The sequence below is a fragment of the Periophthalmus magnuspinnatus genome, chromosome 1, assembly GCF_009829125.3.
Source record: "Periophthalmus magnuspinnatus isolate fPerMag1 chromosome 1, fPerMag1.2.pri, whole genome shotgun sequence".
Taxonomy (NCBI): Eukaryota; Metazoa; Chordata; class Actinopteri; order Gobiiformes; family Gobiidae; genus Periophthalmus; species Periophthalmus magnuspinnatus.
This window is the reverse complement of record NC_047126.1, coordinates 444,719-470,000: the sequence shown is the minus strand read 5'-3', so window position 1 is coordinate 470,000 and position 25,282 is coordinate 444,719. Positions and strand designations below refer to the sequence as shown.

Below are 25,282 nucleotides of genomic sequence, written 5' to 3'. Positions count from 1 at the left end.
TAGTCCTGGTTTAGACCTGGTTTAGTCCTGGTTTAGTCCTGGGTTAGTCCTGGTTTAGACCTGGTTTAGTCCTGGTTTAGACCTGGGTTAGCCCTGGTTTAGTCCTGGTTTAGTCCTGGTTTAGTCCTGGTTTAGTCCTGGTTTAGTCCAGATGTAAAATAAATCTCTACTTTTTAAATTTGTTTTTGTTTCTGTGTTTTTACTTATTCGAGTTTCAAATATTAAATATTAATTTGTGTAGGACACGTCTGTGTAGGACACGTCTGTGTGGGACACGTCTGTGTGGGACACGTCTGTGTGGGACACGTCTGTGTAGGACACGTCTGTGTGGGACACGTCGCTGCATTTCTCTGTGTGGCCTGTAGGTGTCACTGTTTTACGTGAGTCACTTGTGACGTCACCGTTGCGTGACGTCACAGCGGGACTTTCAAGAGGCTCCGGGAGAAGCAGAAAACGGTGCGTTTGAAAAAGACATAAAATGTTATTTTAACTGTTTTTTTGTACAAAATTAAGCTTCGATACTGACGAACGTAAGAGTTTTGTTCTTTTATGTTCGTGTTAATTTGTAAAATCAAAGATTGACCGATTAATCGTCGTGTGAAAACTTCATGGAGAAAAAACAGACGAGTTTAAAACAACGACGGAAAATCAGGGTCAAATCAAAGAAATTATGCAGCGAAACGAGAATAAAGTAACATTTCGACATTTAAGGTGTAATTTTACGAGAATAAAGTCGTGTTTTTATGAGATAAAGTCGTGTTTTTATGAGATAAAGTCGTGTTTTTATGAGAATACTCTGCTGTTTGACCAGTACGTTGTGTTTATGGAGAATTTTGTTCAGATAAACTTTCAACTGTGATGAAATACTGTGTCTTTTATCCCACCTTCACCACAGTATCATCAGTATAAGTACTTTGAAGTACTTTGAAGAGACACTGCAAGTATTTAAGTTTTTTTAGAGGAACCAAACAGAATTGGAAGAAATTGCTCAATCTGAACAAAATGCTCCAAATTCTCCATAAACACAACGCACTGGTCAAACACAGAGTGTTCTCATAAAAACACGACTTTATCTCATAAAAACACGACTTTATCTCATAAAAACACGACTTTATCTCATAAAAACACGACTTTATTCTCATAAAAACACGACTTTATCTCATAAAAACACGACTTTATTCTCATAAAAACACGACTTTATTCTCATAAAAACACGACTTTATCTCATAAAAACACGACTTTATTCTCATAAAAACACGACTTTATTCTCATAAAAACACGACTTTATCTCATAAAAACACGACTTTATTCTCATAAAAATATGACTTTATTCTCATAGAGAATAAAGACATGAGACGCTGAGTGTCCTGGAGGACAGATGAGACGCTGAGTGTCCTGGAGGACAGTTGAGACGCTGAGTGTCCTGGAGGACAGATGAGACGCTGAGTGTCCTGGAGGACAGATGAGACGCTGAGTGTCCTGGAGGACAGATGAGACGCTGAGTGTCCTGGAGGACAGATGAGACGCTGAGTGTCCTGGAGGACAGAGCTTCACACACGTCCAGGTGTCTTCATTTACAGTGAGTACTTTTACATTTCCCTGTTGTGTCTTTTGAAGTGAGATGAATATGATGAATATTTCTTTGTCCTTTTGCAAACTGAGTGTAAATAAGTCGTGTTTATTCTGTTTTTTTCTGGGATGAGTCCACTGCTGTTGTCTTTAGTCTTAAGTCCTTTGTCTTTTATTATTACCATTTTATTTTTGAAAGAGAAACTTCCTGATTTGTTTATGGACTGGAAACTGTGTGTTACATAGAGTCTATTTTTAGTTTATTGTTAATGTGTATTTTTAAATTATTTAAGATATTTATCCATTATCTTTTTTTTTGCATGTTCCATTTTCCTTCTGTTCTTTAACTGTGTGGTGCAATACTGGAATTTCCCCACAGTGGGACTAATAAAGGCAGATCTTATTTTATTTTATCTCTTAAACTGTTTTTGAGAAAGTAAAAAACAGTTTCCTGCTGTTCTTCTGGAGACACATGTGAAATAAAAAGACCCACACTGACCTGCTCCGTCTGAGGTTTGTTACTTTAATCTGAGTCGTATTTGAGCTAAATCTGACAGTTGAGCAACAAGTCCCAGTCACAGGCTAGCATTAGCATTAGCATTAGCATTAGCATTAGCCAACAGTTTTTCAGCCACTCTCACCTTTTTGTGTAAAGTCAAAGCTCCTGAAAATGTGAAAAAGGTTTAAAATACTGTGGTACATAGTCAGCGCTATAACCGCCTCCAGACAGCAGGTGGGGCTGTTTAACGGTTGTTGGTTGAGGTTTCATTATTAAAAAGAAACAGTGGACCTGTACTGTGTGTGTACTTGTGTGTACTTGTGTGTACTTGTGTGTACTCATGTGTACTCATGAGTACTTGTGTGTACTTGTGTGTACTCATGTGTACTCATGAGTACTTGTGTGTACTTGTGTGTACTCATGAGTACTCGTGAGTACTTGTGTGTACTCTAGTCCTGCCTGTGGGTTTTAAAGTGAAAAATAACTCTTTCATTTACATAAATGTTTTTAATGTCTCTGTTAAATAAAATAAAAATCATTCTATGGATTTAGAAAAAACAAGTTTATTTCACACATTTATAAAAAAATCACATTTTCAACTTTCACAAAGTGGTTTTCAAATCTAGTGTAGAGTCTTAGTCCTGGTTTAGTCCTGGTTCACCTCCGGCGCTCGAGGAGGCCCCGGGCCTCTTCACCTCCGGTGCTCGAGGAGGTCCCGGGCCTCTTGGCTCAGGTCCTCAGATTCACTGGAGCCTTGTTCTTTGGGAGGTTCATAGTCTGATCCTGAGTCGATGAAGCTGCTCTCGTACTCGTCCTCATCCTCCTCTTCATCATCAGCTCCACGTTTAGAGGCAGCGGCACGAGATCTACGGACTGAGAGGAGGAGAGGAGGAGACAGAGGAGGAGGAGGAGACAGGAGGAGGAGGAGACAGAGGAGGAGGGAGACAGAGGAGGAGGGAGACAGAGGAGGAGGAGACAGAAGGAGGAGACAGAGGAGGAGGAGGGAGAGAGGAGGAGGGAGACGGAGGGAGAGAGGAGGAGGGAGACAGAGGAGGAGGAGACAGAGGAGGAGAGAAGGAGGAGACAGAGGAGGAGGAGACAGAGAAGGAGGAGACAGAGGAGGAGGAGACAGAGGAGGAGGAGACAGAGGAGGAGGAGACAGAGGAGGAGGAGACAGAGGAGGAGGAGACGGAGGAGGAGAGAAGGAGGGAAGGAAACAGAATCCAATGTCTGTTTGTTTTTGGTTTTTACTAAAATGAGGGCAGGTGGAGGGGCAGGTGGAGGGGCAGGGGCAGGTGGAGGGACAGGGGCAGGTGGAGGGGGAGGGGCAGGTGGAGGGGGAGGGGCAGGTGGAGGGGGAGGGGCAGGTGGAGGGGGAGGGGCAGGTGGAGGGGGAGGGGCAGGTGGAGGGGCAGGTGGAGCGTCTCACCTGGTCGTCTTCTGTGGCTGAACTCTTTCCGATGCTGCGGGTTCTTCCTGAAATAAACAAAGAAAACCAGGTCTGGACCAGGACCAGGTCTGGACCAGGACCAGGTCAGACACAGACTGGACCTAGTCCATCGCTAACCTGCCACCAACTCCAAACCCTGGTCTAGTCCTGGTCTAGTCCTGGTCTAGTCCTGGTCTAGTCCTGGTCTCGTCCTGGTCTCGTCCTGGTCTCGTCCTGGTCTCGTCCTGGTTTAGTCCTGGTTTAGTCCTGGTCTAGTCCTGGTCTAGTCCTGGTCTAGTCCTGGTTTAGTTCTGGTCTCGTCCTGGTCTCGTCCTGGTCTCGTCCTGGTCTAGTCCTGGTCTAGTCCTGGTCTAGTCCTGGTCTCGTCCTGGTCTCGTCCTGGTCTAGTCCTGGTCTAGTCCTGGTCTAGTCCTGGTCTAGTCCTGGTCTCGTCCTGGTCTCGTCCTGGTTTAGTCCTGGTTCAGTCCTGGTTTAGTCCTGGTCTCGTCCTGGTTTAGTCCTGGTTCAGTCCTGGTTCAGTCCTGGTCTCGTCCCTTTGGCTCATATGTTCAAAATGGCCGCCTTCTCCTGTTCACTCTTTTGTGGTTTTGTCTCTGATGTTTCCACAATAAAATGTGAATGAAATGATTTTATTTTTATCATTAATGAATTGCGTGTTTATAATGTGCGTATGGGGGTCTGGGCTGTGGGGGAGGGGCCTGGGCTGTGGGGGAGGGGTCTGGGCTGTGGGGGAGGGGCCTGGGCTGTGGGGGGAGGGGCCTGGGCTGTGGGGGAGGGGCCTGGGCTGTGGGGGGAGGGGCCTGGGCTGTGGGGGAGGGGCCTGGGCTGTGGGGGGAGGGGCCTGGGCTGTGGGGGAGGGGCCTGGGCTGTGGGGGAGGGGCCTGGGCTGTGGGGGAGGGGTTTGTGCTGTGGGGGGGGGCCTGGGCTGTGGGGGAGGGGCCTGGGCTGTGGGGGAGGGGCCTGGGCTGTGGGGGAGGGGCCTGGGCTGTGGGGGGAGGGGCCTGGGCTGTGGGGGAGGGGCTTGTGCTGTGGGGGGGGGCCTGGGCTGTGGGGGAGGGGCCTGGGCTGTGGGGGGAGGGGCCTGGGCTGTGGGGGGAGGGGCCTGGGCTGTGGGGGAGGGGCTTGTGCTGTGGGGGGAGGGGCCTGGGCTGTGGGGGAGGGGCTTGTGCTGTGGGGGGAGGGGCCTGGGCTGTGGGGGAGGGGCCTGGGCTGTGGGGGGAGGGGCCTGGGCTGTGGGGGAGGGGCTTGTGCTGTGGGGGGAGGGGCTTGTGCTGTGGGGGGAGGGGCCTGGGCTGTGGGGGAGGGGCCTGGGCTGTGGGGGAGGGGCCTGGGCTGTGGGGGAGGGGCCTGGGCTGTTCTATTGACATTAGGAAACTGTTCTGTCAAAGTGTTAAAGGCTCAGGAGGAGACGATGGAGGAGGCTGTGTCTCCTCTGTGTCTCCTCTGTGTCCCCTCTGTCCTCTCTCTGTCCTCTCTCTGTCTCTGTCTTCAGACTCATTCTGGTCTTAAATGTTCGTATTAACCCTCTACATGATCCTGGGGTTTTTATTTCACTATTGTGTCTGTAAATCAAGATCTGAACATTAATAACAGACAAATCAGGTCCTTCTGTCCCCGAGGTCGCTCCTGTTAGCGTTAGCAACAGGTTTGATTGACAGCTATCGCCTTCAACAGCCTGGCTCCTGATTGGCTCTGTGGTTGCTATGATACTCGGGGTCTAAAGTGTGGGCTGTACCTGCTCGCCGTGCGTCACAGTCCGTGGAAACTTAAAGTCTGTGGATGGTTCTGGGTCTGACCTGTAGCAGTCGGTCCCATAGGGACACTCGGGTCTCTCTGAGTCCTGGTCCGAATCCTGATCCTGGTCTGGATCCTCGTAGTCCGGCTCTCCAGGGTGACTCTGCTCCTGGAAGTGCACTGGGTTCTTCCTACGGATGAGAACCACAAGTCCGGGTTTAGTCCTGGTCTAGTCCTGGTCTAGTCCTGGTCTCGTCCCGGTCTAGTCCTGGTTCAGTCCCGGTCTAGTCCTGGTCTAGTCCTGGTTTAGTCCTGGTTTAGTCCTGGTTTAGACCCGGTCTAGTCCTGGTTCAGTCCTGGTCTAGTTCTGGTCTAGTCCTGGTCTAGTCCTGGTCTAGTCCTGGTCTAGTCCTGGTCCAGTCCTGGTCTAGTCCTGGTCTAGTCCCGGTCCAGACCCAGTCTAGTCCTGGTCTAGTCCTGGTCTAGTCCTGGTCCAGTCCTGGTCTAGTCCTGGTCCAGTCCTGGTTTAGTCCTGGTTTAGTCCTGGTTTAGTCCTGGTCCAGACCTGGTCTAGTCCTGGTCCAGTCCTGGTTTAGTCCTGGTTTAGCCCTGGTTTAGTCCTGGTTCAGGCCTGGTCTAGTCCTGGTCTAGTCCTGGTTTAGTCCTGGTTTAGTCCTGGTTTAGTCCTGGTCTAGTCCAGGACTAGTCCTGGTCTAGTCCTGGTCCAGTCCTGGTCTAGTCCTGGTTTAGACCCGGTCTAGTCCCGGTCCAGACCCGGTCTAGTCCCGGTCCAGTCCTGGTCTAGTCCTGGTCTAGTCCTGGTCTAGTCCTGGTCCAGACCCGGTCTAGTCCTGGTCTAGTCCTGGTTCACCTGTAGCAGTCTTTGCCGTAGGGACAGGGTGGTCTCTTTGGGGCAGATGTGGAGTCCTGGACTGGACCTGCTCCTGGTCCAAAACCAGGGTCTGGACCTGGATCCGGACTAGGGTCTGGACCAGGACTTGGGTCAGGATCTGGACTTAAGGCTGGGGCCTGTTCAAAGACACGTGACAGTCACACAGACACCGGGGTTAAAGGTCAAAGCTCTGATCTTCTGTAACCGTGTTCTAAAGTGTCAGGACACTCTGCACTTTGTGATGTCATCAGGTGGCAGTGTGAAGCTCTGTGTTTAAAGAGGAGGTATGTACTTCTGTAACACAAAACATATTTATCTCCATGTTTCCTTTTATTGTTTTGAAAATGGTAAATTCGCCCCAAAGCTCTGAGTCTCTCCTCTCTTTGCTCTCTGTGCTAAGCCCCTCCCCCTTCAGAGCACAATCATCGCACTAATGAAACTCCTGCACATCACACCAGGTTTGTCACGTCATAGTGCACAGTTTGTATCATATTTTTGTTTATTTATGGAGGATTGTCGTGTGGAGCATGGGTGATGTAGGCTTGTGGGCGGAGCCTTGTACATGTGGGTGGAGCCTCGTACATGGGAGAAAATTCTAAAACAATAATACTCCGTCTTTAAACCATAAACCCGGTCAACACATCTGAGTTTAAAGTCACGCTCACACTCAGCTTCCTCCTCTTCTTCGGCCTCTGCTCTTCCTTCTCACTCTGCCCCGCCCCCTCTGATGATGACATCACAGGGGGCAGGGCTCTGGGAGCTGGTGACATCACTGGGGGCGTGGTTTGTCTGAGGGTTGAGGAGGATGTTTTTCCTCTTTTCACCACTAAAAACAAACGATACAAAAGTTATCCTCTGCTCCTCTCCTCTGCTCCTCTCCTCTGCTCCTCCTCTCCTCTGCTCCTCTGCTCTGCCCCTCTCCTCTGCTCCTCCTCTCCTCTCCTCTGTCCCTCTCCTCTCCTCTGCTCCTCTCCTCTCCTCCTCTCCTCTGTCCCTCTCCTCTCCTCTGCTCCTCTCCCCTTCTCCTCTCCTCTGTCCCTCTCCTCTTCTCCTCTCCTCTGCCCCTCTCCTGTCCCTCTCCTGTCCCTCTCCTCTCCTTCTCTCCTCTCCTCCTCTCCTCCTCTGTTGTGTCACCTGTCCGTGGGCTGGAGTTTATACTTGATGCAGCAGACATCATCCAGACGGGCAGCACTCTGGTCCTGGGGGAGGGCAGCACGTGGTCTGGGGTCTGGAGACACAAATGGACCAGTGACAGAGTGAAAAAGTCCTGCGGTCAGTCCTGCGGTCAGTCCTGCGGTCAGTCCTGAGGTCAGTCCTGCGGTCAGTCCTGCGGTCAGTCCTGCGGTCAGTCCTGTCTTTCATGGTGTTGTGCCTCTTGAGTCGGCGACAGGTGAAAACCTAAACCATTTGACCCAATTATTAAAACAAAACATCAAATAAACAGAAGAGACTCGTGACAAAAACACGGACAAACCTTTTCCCGACGATAAGTATCCTTCTCTTTGTGTGATTGGTCCGTGTTCTGAGTGGGCGGGGTCTGTGTGCGGTCTAAGCCAATAGGAGAGGACGTTCTATGATCACGAGACAAAAACATGAATGTGTATACAGTCCATTCTCCCGCTGAAGGATGGGAGGGCATCTGACACACAGGGATGAGAGGGATGTCATGCCCCTGACCCTTGACCCCTGACCTTACCTCTGAGCGTCCATGTGTCCATTGCTTTGGTCAGTCCCTTGGGTCACATCCGAGTGTAGATCCTGGTCTTGTTTTAGGTCCGGCCCCTGGTCCGGCCCCTGGTCCGGCCCCTGGTCCGGCCCCTGGTCCGGCCCCTGGTCCGGTCCCTGGTCACTTTTCTTCAGGACCTTATAGCAGAGCTGTCCAGGGAGCAGAGACACGGTGTCCCCAGGCTGCAGGACTCTCCACTGGTCCCGGGTCAGGGGACTTGGACTGGACTCGGAGCTGGTCTGGATGAAGACTGGGTTCATGTGAGTCTGACAGAGGCAGAGGTCAGAGGTCAGGACATTTGATGCACACTATGGTCGGACTGCACAATATAACACAAAAGTATCGATATCACGGCTTCTTCATTTTACTGAAATGTACGGTGTATTTTTTGTATTGTTTTGTGAAATGGACAAAAAGGCAGATTTAACAAAGTGTTAAACTTTTATTCTGACAGTTTGACCAATAAATGAAGGTATGTACATGTTTATATTTAACTAAACGTTAAAATATTAAAAAACAAAGAGTTATGGAATATCACGCCTGTGTAAACACATGAAAAGAACATTTACTACAGTCTCTGAAGAAAGAAATGATATATACCCTAGGAATTAGGGTGTATGTGTAGGAGGTAGGCCGTAGGAGGTAGGGTAAGTGGGTAGGAGGTAGGAGACACTCACAGACTTGAGGCGCAGCTCTCCATCACAGTTCTGCAGCAGAGCATGAGTCCGAGAAACTCTTTTATCACTGACCTGTACAAGAAACAAGACCGGGTCTAAACCAGGTCTAAAACCAGATCTAAAATCAGGTCTGGGACTCACCCCGAGCAGTGGTCCCCGGCCCAGCACAGTGTCTCCTGGGGGGACAGGGACTGGGGCTCCTCCAGAGACCGGTAGCAGTTCGAAGCCCCACATAAGGCTCTGAGGCTGGGATCAGTCTGTGTGAAAGTCCCCTGGTCCTAGACACACAAAAGAACCAGGACTGGACCAGGACTGAACCAGGACTGAACCAGGACTGGACCAGGACTGAACCAGGATATGGGTCTGAAGTCCGTGTCAGTGGAGGAACCACTTTCGCCACACAAAATCAGTGAGACTTGGTTTGGATCGTGCAGTTGTCACTTTTATATTTTAATATTAATTCATAACAATCATGTTTTTTTCATGTTTTAACACTTTTATAAAATAGCAAACTCATCCAAGTCTCCACAGCTAACTTTATCAATGAGAGAAAGCCCGAGCTAAAAGCTACATTTATTAAAATATACAGTTGCAGGAAACATACTTTCTCTGCTTACCTCGTGTAGGTGGAAATTACAGTTAAAATTAAATGATTTTAGACTTTAAAATATTTTTAATTCTGTAAAATAAGATGAAAATAAACCACGCTGCTGTCGCCACTTTCAAAACATCCGGGTACGCCGCGCATGCGCATACGACACGACGCGCGGCCCCGCCCACTGTAATTATTTTATTTAGTGTAATTATTGTATTTACTTTTATTCATATACACGTGTTTAGAATTATGTTCGTACATGTGACAATAATATTTATGAATGTTTATTATTTTTATTTTTAAGAAGTTTGTGTTGTGTTTTGTTTTGACTGCGGGACGCATGCGCAGTGTGTGTAAACAACGAGCCGCTTAAAGGGCCGAGCTGTCAGCGATGGTAAGACATGAATACGGCATTTATAATGCTTTACGACGCTGTTTATGCGCAAATAAGAAAACAATCCGCACAAAAATATATCCCACGTCATGAGGATTGATATAAAATGTAATCAGATGAAGTTTTGAGCCAATCTGAGCGTTTTTGAGGCGACCTGCAGCAACTTAACACGGGACAGACGCGAGAAAACTCAATCAGATCAATAAATCAATCAATAAAATACACTCTTTTGCACTTAAACATCAGGTTCGGGTTTAGTCCTGGTTGAGACTTGTTTTAGCCCTGTTTTAGTCCTGGTTCAGTCCTGGTTCAGACCTAGTTCAGCCCTTGTTCAGTCCTGGTTCAGTCCTGGTCCAGTCCTGGTTCAGTCCTGGTTCAGCCCTGGTTCAGTCCTGGTCCACACCTGGTTCAGTCCTTGGTTTTATTCATTTGTGACATTTTCTACATGTATCTGCAGAGTCACTGCTGAGTTCAGATTATAAATGGTGATACTTTTTTGTCTAATCTATTTGTGACTCCAGATGTTGAGCTCGTCTTGGTCAGGACCAGGAGGATTTGACCCACGTCACTGAGACACTGTTTGCTTTTAGTTCGTGTTGTCTCGTGTAGTTTCTGTTTTATATTTGTATAATTCATAAATAACGTTTCTGTGCAGGTTTTTCTGTGGAGCTCAGACATGATGGAGCAGCAGGTCCAGGAGCCCCCCAGCTCCTCAGAGGGGCCGGTCTCCTCTGGTCCCTGCTCCTCTTGCTCCTCTTGCTCCTCTTGCTCCCCCTGTGACTTCGTCAGGTGCCTCCCCGCTGAGTTGTCAGAGCAGATTTTCCTGCGGTTGGACCTTCAGAGCCTGTGCCGGGCGTCTCAGGTCTGCAGACGCTGGCACGGTCTGATCCACGAGAGCGAGGCCGTGTGGAGGGGTCAGTGTGCGCGTCTGAGGCCCCACTGCAGCCGAGAGCTGGAGCGAGACCGGGGCCAAGGCCTGTCCTGGAAGGTACCGGTTTAGATCATAGACTGTTTATAAATGGACATTGCTAACATGCTAGCCACCGCGTTACAATTAGAAAGTGGAACGCACGATTTTGACTCCATCAACTGCAATTTACTTTCTATTGAAAACTGTGTCCCCTCTGTGTCTCCTCTCTGTCCTCTCTCTGTCCCCTCTGTCCTCTCTGTCTCTGCTGCTTCAGACTCATTCTGGTCTTAAATGTTCGTATTAACCCTCTACATGAGCCTGGGGTTTTTATTTCACTATTGTGTCTGTAAATCAAGATCTGAACATTAATAACAGACAAATCAGGCACTAGCATTAGCAGCGGGTTTGATTGACAGCGTTGCTAAGCACCCACTCCCTGGGTGCAGGTGAGAAGAGGCGTTACCTTCAACAGCCTTGCTCCAGATTGGCTCTTTGGTCCTGGTTCAGTCCAGGTTCAGTCCAGGTTCAGTCCAGGTTCAGTCCAGGTTCAGTCCTGTTGTGATGATGTTGTGATGATGTTGTGTTTTCAGGTGATTCTGATGAAAAACTACCCTCACATTTGTCTGAAACATGATTGGCTGAGAGGACGCTTCAGCGGTGTTCAATCAGCCAATGAGCTGCAGGATGTCGAGATGGTCCCATTCGATGCCGAGACCTGGGGCGAGATCCTGCAGGCCGAGCTGGACCGCTGAGACCCAACCAGGACCAAACCAGAACTAAACCAGGACTGAACAAAGACTGGACCAGGACCAAACCAGGACTGAACAAAGCCTGGGCCAGGCCTGGAGCAGATCTAAGACTCTACAACTGTTTATTTTTACATCTAATATATTTTCATATACATTGTAAATAATGATTTTATAATTTTTATCATTTTATATCAACAAAGATGGAACGATTATGTATTGACTGTAGAAGCACTTGACGTGTGGGGCGTCGAGTGCGTCTGCAGTGATTGAATGTAAATCTGTATTTATATAAAATATTTATGCATAAACTAATGTGCCATTTTATTGTTTCAAAATGAAAAACATGTATAAAAAATCTATAAAACATGTATAAAACATGTATGACACAAGTCTGTCTGGTGAAGGTCTTTAAAAACACAGAGGAGCACTTCAGATCACCTGATGACGTCACGAGGTAAAGAAGCAACGGAACATAAACCAGGTGTTTTAATGAGCCCGACTCTGTGATCACGTGGATAAATGAGTTTAAATGAACAGTTCTGTTCTCACTGCTCCCGAGCTTCCGGTTTTATTTTGAAGGGCGGAAGTGATATCCTCACACGAGCGCGCTTTACGTCATCAGCATCCTCCATCTGCAGAGACCAGGACCAGACCAGGACCAGACCAGGACCAGACCAGGACCAGACCAGGACTAAACCAGGACTAAACCGGGACTAAACCAGGACTAAACCAGGTCTGAACCAGGTCTGAACCAGGTCTGAAGCGGGTCTGAAGCGGGACGATGGAAGGGGACGGTGTGCCCTCGATCCTGGACATCTCCATCACTCTCGGGCTGCAGCCGAACGACGGGCCCGTGTACTTTAAAGTGGACGGGACTCGGTTCGGTCAGTGCCGGACCATCAAGCTCCTGACCGGCTCCAAGTACAAAGTGTCCGTGGTCATCAAGCCCGGGTGCGCCGAGGCCACGTAAGTTACGCACGGTTTACGCACGGTTTACGCAGGGTTTACGCACGGGGCCGTGGGCTTTTATAAACAGCTGGTGGATAAAACACAGTGATATTTTTGCGACGGGACGTGCTCTTTATTCTGGGGTTGGATTTGTCTCTTAAAGTCGCACATTTGACACAGTTTATTTGAATAACGGGCCGCGCGCACAGGTCGCACCTGGACACGGCGCGTTCACGTTTCACTGGAACGAGTCTGAAACAAAGCTGCGAGTGATCAAGGGCCCGGTGCCTGCCCGTGTCTCCCCGTGTCTCCTTGTGTCTCTCCGTGTCTCTCCCGGTGACCAGCGCGGAAGCGGAAGGAGGCGCATCTGCTCCGGTTACAGTCTGAGGAGGGGGAGGGTCTGGTTCTCTGATGATCACGTGTCACTGTGTCCAGGGGAAACGGCTCCTCACGAACTTTATTTACGTCAAACCTAATGTGGGTCTGTCTGAGGGACAGAGGAGCAGAGGAGAGGTCAGAGGAGCAGAGGAGAGGACAGAGGAGAGGAGAGGACAGAGGAGAGGACAGAGGAGCAGAGGAGAGGTCAGAGGAGCAGAGAAGAGGACAGAGGAGCAGAGGAGAGGACAGAGGAGCAGAGGAGAGGACAGAGGACAGAGGAGCAGAGGAGAGGACAGAGGACAGAGGAGCAGAGGAGAGGACAGAGGAGAGGACAGAGGAGCAGAGGAGAGGACAGAGGAGCAGAGGAGAGGACAGAGGAGCAGAGGAGAGGACAGAGGAGCAGAGGAGAGGAGCAGAGGAGAGGTCAGAGGAGCAGAGGAGAGGAGCAGAGGAGAGGAGCAGAGGAGAGGACAGACCTGACAGGCCCAATCATGAGGGTCTGTGGGAGCGTCTGAGGACCCCTCTGTCAGGGGGGTCTTCAGCTTCTCCCTGATCCCGGGGGAGGCTGGAGACATGGACTCTGCGGGGGCCATGTTGATGAGCACAGGCGGGCCAAGTGTACCGCAACACGTGCTGTCTCAGAGGCAAAAACTCGGGGTTGGGAGGAGTTCGGGGAGGCCATGGAGGAGGACTATTGGACGGCCTCAAAGAGATTCTGGCAAACCGTCCGACGCCTCAGGAGGGAGAAGCAGTGCTTCACCAACACTGTTTACAGTGCGGGTGGAGAGCTGCTGACCTCGACTGGGGATGTTGTCGGGCGGTGGAAGGAATACTTTGAGGATCTCCTCAATCCCACTGTCACGTCTTCCGAGGAGGAAGCAGAGACTGGGGACCCGGAGGCGGACTCGTCCATCACCCTGACAAGCTCCTCGGTGGCTCCGGGGGTGGACGAGATCCGTCCCGAGTACCTCAAGTCTCTGGATGTTGTGGGACTGTCTTGGCTGACACGTCTCTGCAACATCTCTCTGGCGGTCGGGGACAGTACCTGTGGAATGGCAGACCGGGGTGGTGGTCCCTCTGTATAAGAAGGGGGACCCGAGGGTGTGTTCCAATTACAGGGGAATCACACTCCTCAGCCTTCCCGGTAAGGTCTACTCCAGGGACTGGAGAGGAGAATCCGACCGATAGTCGAACCTCGGATTCAGGAGGAGCAGTGTGGTTTTCGTCCTGGTCGTGGACACTGGACCAGCTCTATACTCTCCATCGGGTCCTCGAGGCTCATGGGAGTTTGCCACAGTCCACATGTGTTTTGTGGATCTGGAGAAGGCATTCGACCGTGTCCCTCGTGTTGTCCTTTGGGGGGTCCACCAGGAGACTGGACACGTTGGAGGGACTATGTCTCTCTGGTCTGGGAACGCCTTGGGGTCCCACTGGAGGAGCTGGAGGACGTGTCTGGGGTGAGGGAAGTCTGGGAAACCCTGTTTAGGATCTGACTGGGCCCTCACGACCCGGCCCCGGAGAAGAGGAAGAACATGGATGGATCCATGGAGCAGACACAAGCACAATATGTGGCTTCAACAGACGATCACTAGATATGGACCAGATTGTAATTGTGCGCCTCCTTGTGTCTCCTCCTTGTGTCTGTGCAGGAGCATGAACATCGGGGGCGTGGTGTTCCCTCTGGAGGAGCAGTCCCGGGACGAACAGAGTGTTGTGTACGAGGGAAAATACAACACTGAAGGAGTCCCACACACCAAGAGCGGAGACAGGCAACCTGTGCAAGTCAGCATCGAGGTGAGGAGGAGAGGAGGAGAAGGGGAGGGGGAGGAGGAGGAGACAGGCAACCTGTGCAAGTCAGCATCGAGGTGAGGAGGAGAGGAGGACAAGGGGAGGGGGAGGAGGAGGAGACAGGCAACCTGTGCAAGTCAGCATCGAGGTGAGGAGGAGAGGAGGACAAGGGGAGGGGGAGGAGGAGGAGACAGGCAACCTGTGCAAGTCAGCATCGAGGTGAGGAGGAGAGGAGGAGGACAAGGGGAGGGGGAGGAGGAGGAGACAGGCAACCTGTGCAAGTCAGCATCGAGGTGAGGAGGAGAGGAGGAGGAGAAGGGGAGGGGGAGGAGGAGGAGACAGGCAACCTGTGCAAGTCAGCATCGAGGTGAGGAGGAGGAGAAGGGGAGGGGGAGGAGGAGGAGACAGGCAACCTGTGCAAGTCAGCATCGAGGTGAGGAGGAGAGGAGGAGGAGAAGGGGAGGGGGAGGAGGAGGAGACAGGCAACCTGTGCAAGTCAGCATCGAGGTGAGGAGGAGAGGAGGAGGAGAAGGGGAGGGGGAGGAGGAGGAGACAGGCAACCTGTGCAAGTCAGCATCGAGGTGAGGAGGAGAGGAGGAGGAGAAGGGGTGGGGGAGGAGGAGGAGACAGGCAACCTGTGCAAGTCAGCATCGAGGTGAGGAGGAGGAGAAGGGGAGGGGGAGGAGGAGGAGACAGGCAACCTGTGCAAGTCAGCATCGAGGTGAGGAGGAGAGGAGGAGGAGGAGGAGAAGGGGAGGGGGAGGAGGAGGAGGAGGAGACAGGCAACCTGTGCAAGTCAGTATCGAGGTGAGGAGGAGAGGAGGAGGAGAAGGGGAGGGGGAGGAGGAGGAGGAGGAGACAGGCAACCTGTGCAAGTCAGCATCGAGGAGAGGAGGAGGAGGAGAAGGGGAGGGGGAGGAGGAGGAGAAGGGGAGGGGAGGGGGAGGAGGAGGAGACAGGCAACCTGTGCAAGTCAGCATCGAGGTGAGGAGGAGGAAATAAGGAGAGCAGGGGAGGGAAGGAGGAGATGAGGAGTGGGGGAAAGGGGAGAGGGGGGGAGGTCAGAGGAGCAGGAGGTGCAGAGGAGGATCCCTGACCTGCTGTTGTGTTGCAGTTTAAAAAAGCCGGCACGTTTGAGACGGTGTGGCAGGCGAAATTCTACAACTACTACAAGAGAGACCAGAGTCAGTGCGGAAACAAGTTCAGCTCCATCGACTACGAGTGTAAACCCAACGAGACCCGGACGCTCATGTGGGTCAACAAGGAGGCGTTCAACTGAGCGCGCTCAGAGAGAGCGTTCAACTGAGCGCGCTCAGAGGGAGGCGTTCAACTGAGCGCGCTCAGAGGGAGGCGTTCAACTGAGCGCGCTCAGAGAGAGAGCGTTCGACTGAGCGCGCTCAGAGGGAGGCGTTCAACTGAGCGCGCTCAGAGAGAGCGTTCAACTGAGCGCGCTCAGAGAGAGCGTTCAACTGAGCGCGCTCAGAGAGAGGCGTTCAACTGAGCGCGCTCAGAGAGAGGCGTTCAACTGAGCGCGCTCAGAGGGAGAGCGTTCAACTGAGCGCGCTCAGAGAGAGGCGTTCGACTGAGCGCGCTCAGAGGGAGAGCGTTCGACTGAGCGCGCTCAGAGGGAGAGCGTTCGACTGAGCGCGCTCAGAGGGAGGCGTTCAACTGAGCGCGCTCAGAGAGAGGCGTTCGACTGAGCGCGCTCAGAGGGAGAGCGTTCGACTGAGCGCGCTCAGAGAGAGGCGTTCAACTGAGCGCGCTCAGAGGGAGAGCGTTCAACTGAGCGCGCTCAGAGAGAGGCGTTCGACTGAGCGCGCTCAGAGAGAGGCGTTCGACTGAGCGCGCTCAGAGGGAGAGCGTTCGACTGAGCGCGCTCAGAGGGAGAGCGTTCGACTGAGCGCGCTCAGAGGGAGGCGTTCAACTGAGCGCGCTCAGAGAGAGGCGTTCAACTGAGCGCGCTCAGAGAGAGCGTTCAACTGAGCGCGCTCAGAGGGAGGCGTTCAACTGAGCGCGCTCAGAGGGAGGCGTTCAACTGAGCGCGCTCAGAGAGAGAGCGTTCGACTGAGCGCGCTCAGAGGGAGGCGTTCAACTGAGCGCGCTCAGAGAGAGCGTTCAACTGAGCGCGCTCAGAGAGAGCGTTCAACTGAGCGCGCTCAGAGAGAGGCGTTCAACTGAGCGCGCTCAGAGAGAGGCGTTCAACTGAGCGCGCTCAGAGGGAGAGCGTTCAACTGAGCGCGCTCAGAGAGAGGCGTTCGACTGAGCGCGCTCAGAGAGAGGCGTTCGACTGAGCGCGCTCAGAGGGAGAGCGTTCGACTGAGCGCGCTCAGAGGGAGAGCGTTCGACTGAGCGCGCTCAGAGGGAGAGCGTTCGACTGAGCGCGCTCAGAGGGAGAGCGTTCGACTGAGCGCGCTCAGAGGGAGAGCGTTCGACTGAGCGCGCTCAGAGAGAGCGTTCGACTGAGCGCGCTCAGAGAGAGAGCGTTCAACTGAGCGCGCTCAGAGAGAGCGTTCAACTGAGCGCGCTCAGAGGGAGGCGTTCAACTGAGCGCGCTCAGAGAGAGCATTCAACTGAGCGCGCTCAGAGAGAGCATTCAACTGAGCGCGCTCAGAGGGAGAGCGTTCGACTGAGCGCGCTCAGAGGGAGAGCGTTCGACTGAGCGCGCTCAGAGGGAGAGCGTTCGACTGAGCGCGCTCAGAGAGAGCGTTCGACTGAGCGCGCTCAGAGAGAGAGCGTTCAACTGAGCGCGCTCAGAGAGAGCGTTCAACTGAGCGCGCTCAGAGGGAGGCGTTCAACTGAGCGCGCTCAGAGAGAGCATTCAACTGAGCGCGCTCAGAGAGAGCATTCAACTGAGCGCGCTCAGAGGGAGGCGTTCAACTGAGCGCGCTCAGAGAGAGAGCGTTCGACTGAGCGTGCTCAGAGGGAGGCGTTCAACTGAGCGCGCTCAGAGAGAGCGTTCAACTGAGCGCGCTCAGAGGGAGGCGTTCAACTGAGCGCGCTCAGAGAGAGAGCGTTCGACTGAGCGTGCTCAGAGAGAGAGCATTCAACTGAGCGCGCTCAGAGAGAGCATTCAACTGAGCGCGCTCAGAGGGAGGCGTTCAACTGAGCGCGCTCAGAGAGAGAGCGTTCGACTGAGCGTGCTCAGAGGGAGGCGTTCAACTGAGCGCGCTCAGAGAGAGCGTTCAACTGAGCGCGCTCAGAGGGAGGCGTTCAACTGAGCGCGCTCAGAGAGAGAGCGTTCGACTGAGCTCTGTCTCTCAACTGTAAACTCTGTTTCTCAAATCCCAGCTGCCGTAAATATCAGTTTGTCCAATGAGCTGCGTTCATGTTCAGAAATGGGTGATGTCATCATTTCAGGCGGAGGGCGGGGCCTATATTTATATGTTTTTGAAAATCTCCAAACTTCTGATCAACAAATGTTCACTTCACTTTGTACTGAATATACGTGTCCGCTCCCTCTCGCTACTGCCCTTTGACCTTAAAAAGTTTTAACTCTACATGACAGATGTGAACAGCAAAAACATAATGCCCCATACTCCTCTTTAATGCCCCATACTCCTCTTTAATGCCCCATACTCCTCTTTAATGCCCCATACTCCTCTTTAATGTTTGACTGTGGTATGTTTAAGGCCGTTTAAAACCTTTTTCTAATTGTGACTTGATGTGACCAGACTCCACGTGACCCAACTCCACGTGACCAGACTCCACGCGACCAGACTCCACGCGACCAGACTCCACGCGACCAGACTCCACGCGACCAGACTCCACGCGACCAGACTCCACGCGACCCGACTCCACGCGACCCGACTCCTCGTGACCCGACTCCACGTGACCCGACTCCACGCGATCCGACTCCACGTGACCCGACTCCACGCGACCAGACTCCACGTGACCCGACTCCACGCGACCCGACTCCACGCGATCCGACTCCTCGTGACCCGACTCCACGTGACCCGACTCCACGCGATCCGACTCCACGTGACCCGACTCCACGCGATCCGACTCCACGCGACCCGACTCCACGCGACCCGACTCCTCGTGACCCGACTCCACGCGATCCGACTCCACGTGACCCGACTCCACGCGACCCGACTCCACGCGACCCGACTCCTCGTGACCCGACTCCACGCGATCCGACTCCACGTGACCCGACTCCACGCGACCCGACTCCACGCGACCCGACTCCTCGTGACCCGACTCCACGCGATCCGACTCCACGTGACCCGACTCCACGCGATCCGACTCCACGTGACCCGACTCCACGTGACCCGACTCCACGCGATCCGACTCCACGTGACCCGACTCCACGCGATCCGACTCCACGTGACCTGACTCCACGCGACCCGACTCCACGCGATCCGACTCCACGTGACCCGACTCCACGCGACCCGACTCCACGCGATCCGACTCCACGCGACCCGACTCCACGCGACCCGACTCCACGCGCTCACATTATGGGTGGAACGCCGCCGCCAATCAGAGGCAGCGCTCAGGAAGTGAACCAGGAAGTGAAATTATAACCTTCACCAAACGAGACGAGATAAAGGTTTGAGTAAAATGTTCCAGTGTTAAACTTAACGCGTCTTTAAACGTCTTTGTGCTGAACAAACTCTTTTGGACAAACTGACTCCGTTCACTCGTTTCTGTTGCCGTTTGTGAACTGTTTTTGCCAAATGTTATTTATTTGTTGTTTATTTATTGATGTTTGATTTACACAGAATCTTCTGAACTTTGTTTCTGAATAAATCTCCAAATCGTGCAGTTTTGTCATTTTTATCAACTCATAAAACAAACTGTATTTAAGTATATACAAGTATTTAAGTATATACAAGTATTTAAGTATATACAAGTATTTAAGTATATACAAGTATTTAAGTATATACAAGTATTTAAGTATATACAAGTATTTGAGCGTCTCCAGAGTCACTTTATTCTTTAGTCCCATCAGTGACTCGACCCAACGTCTGATTTATAATTTGAAGTTGATTTAATTTGACACAAAATGTGGTATTTTCAAAAGAAACACAACGAGACAAACACAAATGGAGCGTTTGTGTCTCACTGCGTCACACAAAGAGACGCAGAGACGTCCAATAAATGCAGAAAAAATGTACAATAAACAGGAAGTACAGGAAGTACTTTTGTTCATGCTCGAGTTTAAACTTTAGCCTCGTGTCACAGACGGAAGAACAGATCGACTTTAGGAACACGAGTTTACTCAAAGAACACGTTTGTCATGTTTTTTGTGACGTCAGTGTCTCAAGGAGCCCCCCGGACCAGGAGCCCCCGGACCAGGAGCCCCCGGACCAGGAGCCCCCGGACCAGGAGCCCCCGGACCAGGAGCCCCCGGACCAGGAGCCCCCCGGACCCAACTGTGCTGAAGGTCACACCAAACAGACACACTCCAAGGCCCCAAGAAAACTGACAATGGAAAAGAGACTGAAGAGCTGGAAGACATCAGGTATCACAGAGGTAAAGACCTCAGACTGTGAGGTCCACAGACTGTGAGGTCCTCAGACTGTGAGGTCCACAGACTGTGAGGTCCACAGACTGAGGTCCACAGACTGTGAGGTCCTCAGACTGTGAGGTCCTCAGACTGTGAGGTCCACAGACTGTGAGGTCCACAGACTCTGAGGTCCACAGACTCGACAGTCTGGACAAAAGAGCAGGTGTCTGTTACTATTAGATTATTAGATTTTATTATAATTTATGACACAGAAGCGTCAGACACATGAGACTTTAAACTGTCCAAATATGGAAACACGACAGAGACGATGCTCTTCATCCAGTCCCAGCGGCGAGTCGTCCACACGGACCTCCTCAGCCACGAGGGACCTCCTCAGTCACGAGGGACCTCCTCAGTCACGAGGGACCTCCTCAGTCACGAGGGACCTCCTCAGTCACGAGGGACCTCCTCAGTCACAAAGGACGACCTGCTCATTGTCCTCCCTGATCTGCAGAGACTCGACCTCTGTCAGGTTCAGTTTACCAGACACGGACCGTCCATCACAGACCCTGGGCCTCAGTGGACCTCAGCTTTGGCTCATTTGACCCTGGAGGTGGAGTCTGAGCGTGTGACGAGGACATAAGGTGGAGTTTGAGCGTGTGACGAGGACATAAGGTGGAGTTTGAGCGTGTGACGAGGACATAAGGTGGAGTTTGAGCAGTAAACAAATTATACAAAGAAGAGCAATTATACAGAAATAAGGACACAACTTTTCTAATAATTCCCAAACCAAATCCATAATTCACACTCCCTAAAATAACCTCTCCCTCCAACTCTCTCATAACAAACGTTCTACTGCCTAATAGAACACGAACAGTCACCCCGTCACTTTACACCTGAATGTGCACAGACCCACCAGCAGATGGTGCTTCAGCACATCACTCCTCAAAGACCCTGACGCTCAGGCAGAGGGAGCGTCTTTTCTAAAAACGAATGACTCTCCAAAGTTTGAGAAACAGGTAAAACAGTCCAGAGACGCAATCATTTCATAATCCACCCACAAAAAGAAAAAAGAATTACAGCCTGAAACAGAACAAGAACAAAGGATAAAACAGCCTGGGATTTTTCTATAAAATAAAATATATGAATAAATAAAAAATGTTGAGCTTTTTGTTTCTGTGTGAACTATGACCCCGTCTGTTTATCCCTGTGTTTGGACACACTGGTTTAGTCCTGGTCCTGGTCTAATCCTGGTCAAGTCCAGGTTTAGTCCAGGTTTAGTCCAGGTTTAGTCCAGGTTAAGTCCAGGTGGATTTTATTTTTATCCCTGAGCCAACGAGCTGCGTCACTGATGAGGGCTTAGAGCAGTCACATGACCAGAGCTTAAAGACCAGAGACCAGAGACCAGAGACCAGAGACCAGAGACCAGAGACCAGACCGGAGAGACCAGAACAGAGAGACCAGACCGGAGAGACCGGAGACACCAGAGACCTGAGTTCAGAGACCCAAGATGTCTTCCAATAACAATATCCAGAAAACTCCAGGTAAATAAAAGTAGAGTAGTAGCATTAACATTAGTGCTAATAACAGTAGTAGTAATATTATTATTAGCAATATTTGTAACCTGTGCTGTACTGGTCTGAAGTAGTAGTAGTAGTAGTAGTAGTAGTATTAGCAGTAGTAAAAGTACTTGCTTGTGTCGTGTCCCAGAGGTGCGGCGTCTGGACAAGCGTTTTAAGAAGTTGGACCTGGACGACTCGGGGGAGCTGAGTGTGGACGAGTTCATGTCGTTACCTGAGCTCCAGCAGAACCCGCTGGTCCAGAGAGTCATCGACATCTTCGACAAGGACGGCAACGGAGAGGTCGACTTCAACGGTAAGAGCCCGCTCACAGCAAGAGGGTCCCTGGCCTCACAGCAAGAGGGTCCCTGGCCTCACAGCAAGAGGGTCCTTGGCTTCACAGGCATATTCCAGCACTGCCATGTTTTCATTTAGTAAAGTGTAAAAGTAACTGTAAAAGTAACTGTAAAAGTAACTGTAAAAATAACTGTAAAAGTAACTGTAAAAGTAACTGTAAAAGTAACTGTAAAAGTAACTGTAAAAGTAACTGTACTCTGAGCTCAGTCTGAAGTGTTTGAGCTGAAGCTGTGACGTCGCTCAAATGAAGGGCAGGGGGAGGAGGAGGAGCAGGTACAGGGGCTCATCTGGAGCCGAGTTTCATATTTGGAATATGGACAGTGAGTATCATAGCAACCAAGAGCCAATCAGGAGGCTGCTGAAGGTAACGCCTCGTCCCGCTGGCGCCGAACAACACTGTCAATCAAATCTGTTTCTAACACAAGAGGGAGCGACCTCAGGGGGAAAAGGCGTCTGATTGGTCCGTTAAAGGCGTCTGATGTTAAAGGCGTCTGATTGGTCCGTTAAAGGCGTCTGATGTTAAAGGCGTCTGATTGGTCCGTTAAAGGCGTCTGATGTTAAAGGCGTCTGATTGGTCCGTTAAAGGCGTCTGATGTTAAAGGCGTCTGATTGGTCCGTTAAAGGCGTCTGATGTTAAAGGCGTCTGATTGGTCCGTTAAAGGCGTCTGATGTTAAAGGCGTCTGATTGGTCCGTTAAAGGCGTCTGATGTTAAAGGCGTCTGATTGGTCCGTTAAAGGCGTCTGATGTTAAAGGCGTCTGATTGGTCCGTTAAAGGCGTCTGATGTTAAAGGCGTCTGATTGGTCCGTTAAAGGCGTCTGATGTTAAAGGCGTCTGATTGGTCCGTTAAAGGCGTCTGATTGGTCCGTTCATGGCTCCATGTGCTCAGGTGAAACCTGCTGAAGCGTCTGATCCTTCTGTTTCTGTGCAGAGTTCATCGAGGGCGTGCTGCAGTTCAGCGTCAGAGGCACCAAGGAGCAGAGGCTGCGCTGTAAGTCACATGACACACGTCTGTAAGTCACATGACACACGTCTGTAAGTCACATGACACACGTCTGTAAGTCACATGACACACGTCTGTAAGTCACATGACACACGTCTGTAAGTCACATGACACGCATCCGTAAGTCACATGACACACGTCTGTAAGTCACATGACACGCATCCGTAAGTCACATGACACGCGTCTGTAAGTCACATGACACACGTCTGTAAGTCACATGACACACGTCTGTAAGTCACATGACACGCATCCGTAAGTCACATGACACGCGTCTGTAAGTCACATGACACACGTCTGTAAGTCACATGACACACGTCTGTAAGTCACATGACACACGTCCATACGTCACATGACACGCGTCCGTAAGTCACATGACACGCGTCCGTAAGTCACATGACACGCGTCCATAAGTCACATGACACGCGTCCATAAGTCACATGACACATCTACGCCCCTGCAGAGGTCAAGTAAGTCACATGCATAGACTGTTTATATATAGAAATAGCTAACCTGCTAACCTCTGCGTTCAAACAGGAAGTGATCATGGGCGCAATTCGGCTCCAAATCACTTTGTGTTAAACTCTGTCCTCTCTGTGTCCCCTCTGTCTCCTCTGTCCTCTCTGTGTCCTCTGTCCTCTCTCTGTGTCCTCTGTCCTCTCTGTCCCCTCTCTCTGTCCCTGTGTCTCATTCTGGTCTTAAATGTTCGTATTAACCCTCTACATGATCCTGGGGTTTTTATTTCACTATTGTGTCTGTAAATCAAGATCTGAACATTAATAACAGACAAATCAGGTCCTTCTGTCCCCGAGGTCGCTCCTGTTAGCAACAGGTTTGATTGACAGTATTTTTTAACACTGATCATTTTTAACGGGCTGTTCTTAATAGAAAAGGCGGCAGTGTAATGTGGTCTAAGGTGAAAGGACATAATCTGTCCACCTTAAGAACACACAGGTTTGTACAATGACTCCACCTTAAACGTCCTGTATCACAGACGCCGGTTCCTGCTCAGGGCCTCATTTTCATCACAGCTCTCGTTTAGAAAGCCACGCCTCCCACTTCTAAAGCACGACTCAGGCGTGGGCAGAGCGCCGCCTGTTCACCGCCTGCGCGTCGAAGTTCAGGCCTTTAAAGTTACGGGGCTTTTGATTTAGTTTTGGAATTTTCGTCTACCCAAAATTTTACCTTGGCAAAATCTATCAAAAGAAATTTACAAAATGACAGGGGTCCAGTCGCGTTCCAGATGAAATGAACCGTTTTCCGTGTGTTCCAGTCGCGTTCCGGATCTACGACATGGACAACGACGGTTTCATCTCGAACGGCGAGCTTTTCCAGGTTCTGAAGACGATGGTAGGGACCAATGTAGAGGATGTGCAGCTGCAGCAGATCGTGGACAAAACAATTGTGAGCGCCGACACAGACGGAGATGGCCGTGTGTCCTACCAGGAGTTCTGCGCCGTGAGTGTCAGATGCCCTCCCACACGCCTAACTCTGGAGTCCACAGACAAACTTACGTTTGTTTACGTTTAAATAAACAAAACATGACACAAACTGTATAGTACGACTTCACAAACCTGGTGCAGTAGTTTCATTAGTGCGATGCAGCTGATTGTGTTGATAGTGCTCTGAAGGGGAGGAGCTTAGCACAGAGAGCAAAGAGAGGAGAGACTCAAAAGGGCGTCAAAAACAGAAGTGAAACTTATAAAACATGTTAATACAGTGTCCTGTGTGAATATGACCTTTTCAAAAGAATAAAAGGAAAGACTGCAATCTAAATGTTACAGTTAATGCCCCAGAGAAGTGAATACCTCCTCTTTAATACCCCACAGGAGTAAATACCTCCTCTTTAATGCCCCACAGGAGTAAATACCTCCTCTTTAATACCCCACAGAAGTAAATACCTCCTCTTTAATACCCCACAGAAGTAAATACCTCCTCTTTAATACCCCACAGAAGTAAATACCTCCTCTTTAATGCCCCACAGGAGTAAATACCTCCTCTTTAATACCCCACAGGAGTAAATACCTCCTCTTTAATGCCCCACAGGAGTAAATACCTCCTCTTTAATGCCCCACAGGAGTAAATACCTCCTCTTTAATGCCCCACAGAAGTAAATACCTCCTCTTTAATGCCCCACAGAAGTAAATACCTCCTCTTTAATACCCCACAGGAGTAAGTCCTGATTGGCTGCAGGTGCTGGGGTTTGGGCAGTGACCAATCAGAGCAGAGAGACATTTTAGGTTTAAAACAACAGGATTTGAAAAAGTCCCTCCTGAAGCTCCGCTCTGTGTCCACAGGTGGTCGGAGGCCTGGACTTCCACAAAAACATGATCGTGGATGTGTGACTAAAGCAGGACTAAAGCAGGACTAAACCAGGACTAAAACAGGACTACAACAGGACTACAACAGGACTACAACAGGACTACAACAGGACTAAAACAGGACTAAAACAGGACTAAAGCAGGACTAAAGCAGGACTAAAGCAGGACTAAAACAGGACTAAAGCAGGACTACAACAGGACTAAACAAACACCAGAACCAAACTACTAAATCTTCTGTTTATCGTGATTGGACCTTGGTGCTACGTTAGTTGTGGTTCTGGCACAGCTGGA

General features: G+C 50.8%; 5 protein-coding genes across 5 annotated transcripts in view; 4 read left to right on the top strand and 1 right to left on the bottom strand.

Annotated features, from left to right (window-relative positions):
- The window catches only part of LOC129456303 (zinc finger protein 271-like), a 102,664-nt gene extending 90,129 nt beyond the window's left edge, over positions 1–12,535 (top strand). Inside the window, exon 3 of the transcript XR_008648708.1 lies at positions 12,526–12,535. The gene's annotated coding sequence lies outside the window, so the exon portion shown is untranslated. The remainder of the gene's footprint in view (positions 1–12,525) is intronic.
- Positions 2,613–9,286, bottom strand: aplf (aprataxin and PNKP like factor). The gene is made up of 11 exons (XM_033974674.2): positions 9,165–9,286; positions 8,689–8,825; positions 8,548–8,619; positions 7,841–8,136; positions 7,619–7,715; positions 7,279–7,372; positions 6,810–6,970; positions 6,124–6,281; positions 5,315–5,443; positions 3,498–3,544; positions 2,613–2,941 (listed from the first exon to the last, which is right to left on the bottom strand). Exons 2-11 carry the CDS (start codon positions 8,779–8,781, stop codon positions 2,760–2,762), a joined length of 1,329 nt encoding a protein of 442 aa, XP_033830565.1. The 5' UTR covers positions 8,782–8,825; positions 9,165–9,286; the 3' UTR covers positions 2,613–2,759.
- LOC117378542 (F-box only protein 48) lies at positions 9,494–11,305 on the top strand. The gene is made up of 3 exons (XM_033975158.2): positions 9,494–9,536; positions 10,192–10,524; positions 11,037–11,305. Exons 1-3 carry the CDS (start codon positions 9,534–9,536, stop codon positions 11,196–11,198), a joined length of 498 nt encoding a protein of 165 aa, XP_033831049.2. The 5' UTR covers positions 9,494–9,533; the 3' UTR covers positions 11,199–11,305.
- cnrip1a (cannabinoid receptor interacting protein 1a) lies at positions 11,898–15,588 on the top strand. Its single transcript, XM_033974685.2, has 3 exons — positions 11,898–12,161; positions 14,171–14,315; positions 15,424–15,588. The coding sequence occupies exons 1-3, from the start codon at positions 11,977–11,979 to the stop codon at positions 15,586–15,588; spliced, it is 495 nt and encodes a 164-aa protein (XP_033830576.1). The 5' UTR covers positions 11,898–11,976.
- Positions 15,589–21,259: 5,671 nt separating this feature from the next.
- Positions 21,260–25,015, top strand: ppp3r1b (protein phosphatase 3 (formerly 2B), regulatory s1ubunit B, alpha isoform, b). The gene is made up of 5 exons (XM_033974696.2): positions 21,260–21,299; positions 21,466–21,630; positions 22,602–22,661; positions 23,944–24,128; positions 24,968–25,015. Exons 1-5 carry the CDS (start codon positions 21,266–21,268, stop codon positions 25,013–25,015), a joined length of 492 nt encoding a protein of 163 aa, XP_033830587.1. The 5' UTR covers positions 21,260–21,265.
- Positions 25,016–25,282: the final 267 nt, after the last annotated feature.

What these genes read in the sequence shown, in the direction of transcription:
- aplf (XM_033974674.2), bottom strand. Translation starts at nt 8,781, where the DNA reads ATGTGGGGCTTCGAACTGCTACCGGTCTCTGGAGGAGCCCCAGTCCCT. An exon ending in GGACACATGGACGCTCAGAG is followed by an intron (nt 7,716 to 7,840) that starts GTAAGGTCAGGG and finishes TCGTGATCATAG; the next exon opens with AACGTCCTCTCCTATTGGCT. An exon ending in TACGGCAAAGACTGCTACAG is followed by an intron (nt 5,444 to 6,123) that starts GTGAACCAGGAC and finishes TCTCATCCGTAG; the next exon opens with GAAGAACCCAGTGCACTTCC.
- LOC117378542 (XM_033975158.2), top strand. An exon ending in GCCAAGGCCTGTCCTGGAAG is followed by an intron (nt 10,525 to 11,036) that starts GTACCGGTTTAG and finishes TTGTGTTTTCAG; the next exon opens with GTGATTCTGATGAAAAACTA.
- cnrip1a (XM_033974685.2), top strand. Translation starts at nt 11,977, where the DNA reads ATGGAAGGGGACGGTGTGCCCTCGATCCTGGACATCTCCATCACTCTC. An exon ending in CCCGGGTGCGCCGAGGCCAC is followed by an intron (nt 12,162 to 14,170) that starts GTAAGTTACGCA and finishes GTGTCTGTGCAG; the next exon opens with GAGCATGAACATCGGGGGCG. An exon ending in CTGTGCAAGTCAGCATCGAG is followed by an intron (nt 14,316 to 15,423) that starts GTGAGGAGGAGA and finishes GTTGTGTTGCAG; the next exon opens with TTTAAAAAAGCCGGCACGTT.
- ppp3r1b (XM_033974696.2), top strand. Translation starts at nt 21,266, where the DNA reads ATGTCTTCCAATAACAATATCCAGAAAACTCCAG. An exon ending in CAATATCCAGAAAACTCCAG is followed by an intron (nt 21,300 to 21,465) that starts GTAAATAAAAGT and finishes GTCGTGTCCCAG; the next exon opens with AGGTGCGGCGTCTGGACAAG. An exon ending in CAAGGAGCAGAGGCTGCGCT is followed by an intron (nt 22,662 to 23,943) that starts GTAAGTCACATG and finishes CGTGTGTTCCAG; the next exon opens with TCGCGTTCCGGATCTACGAC.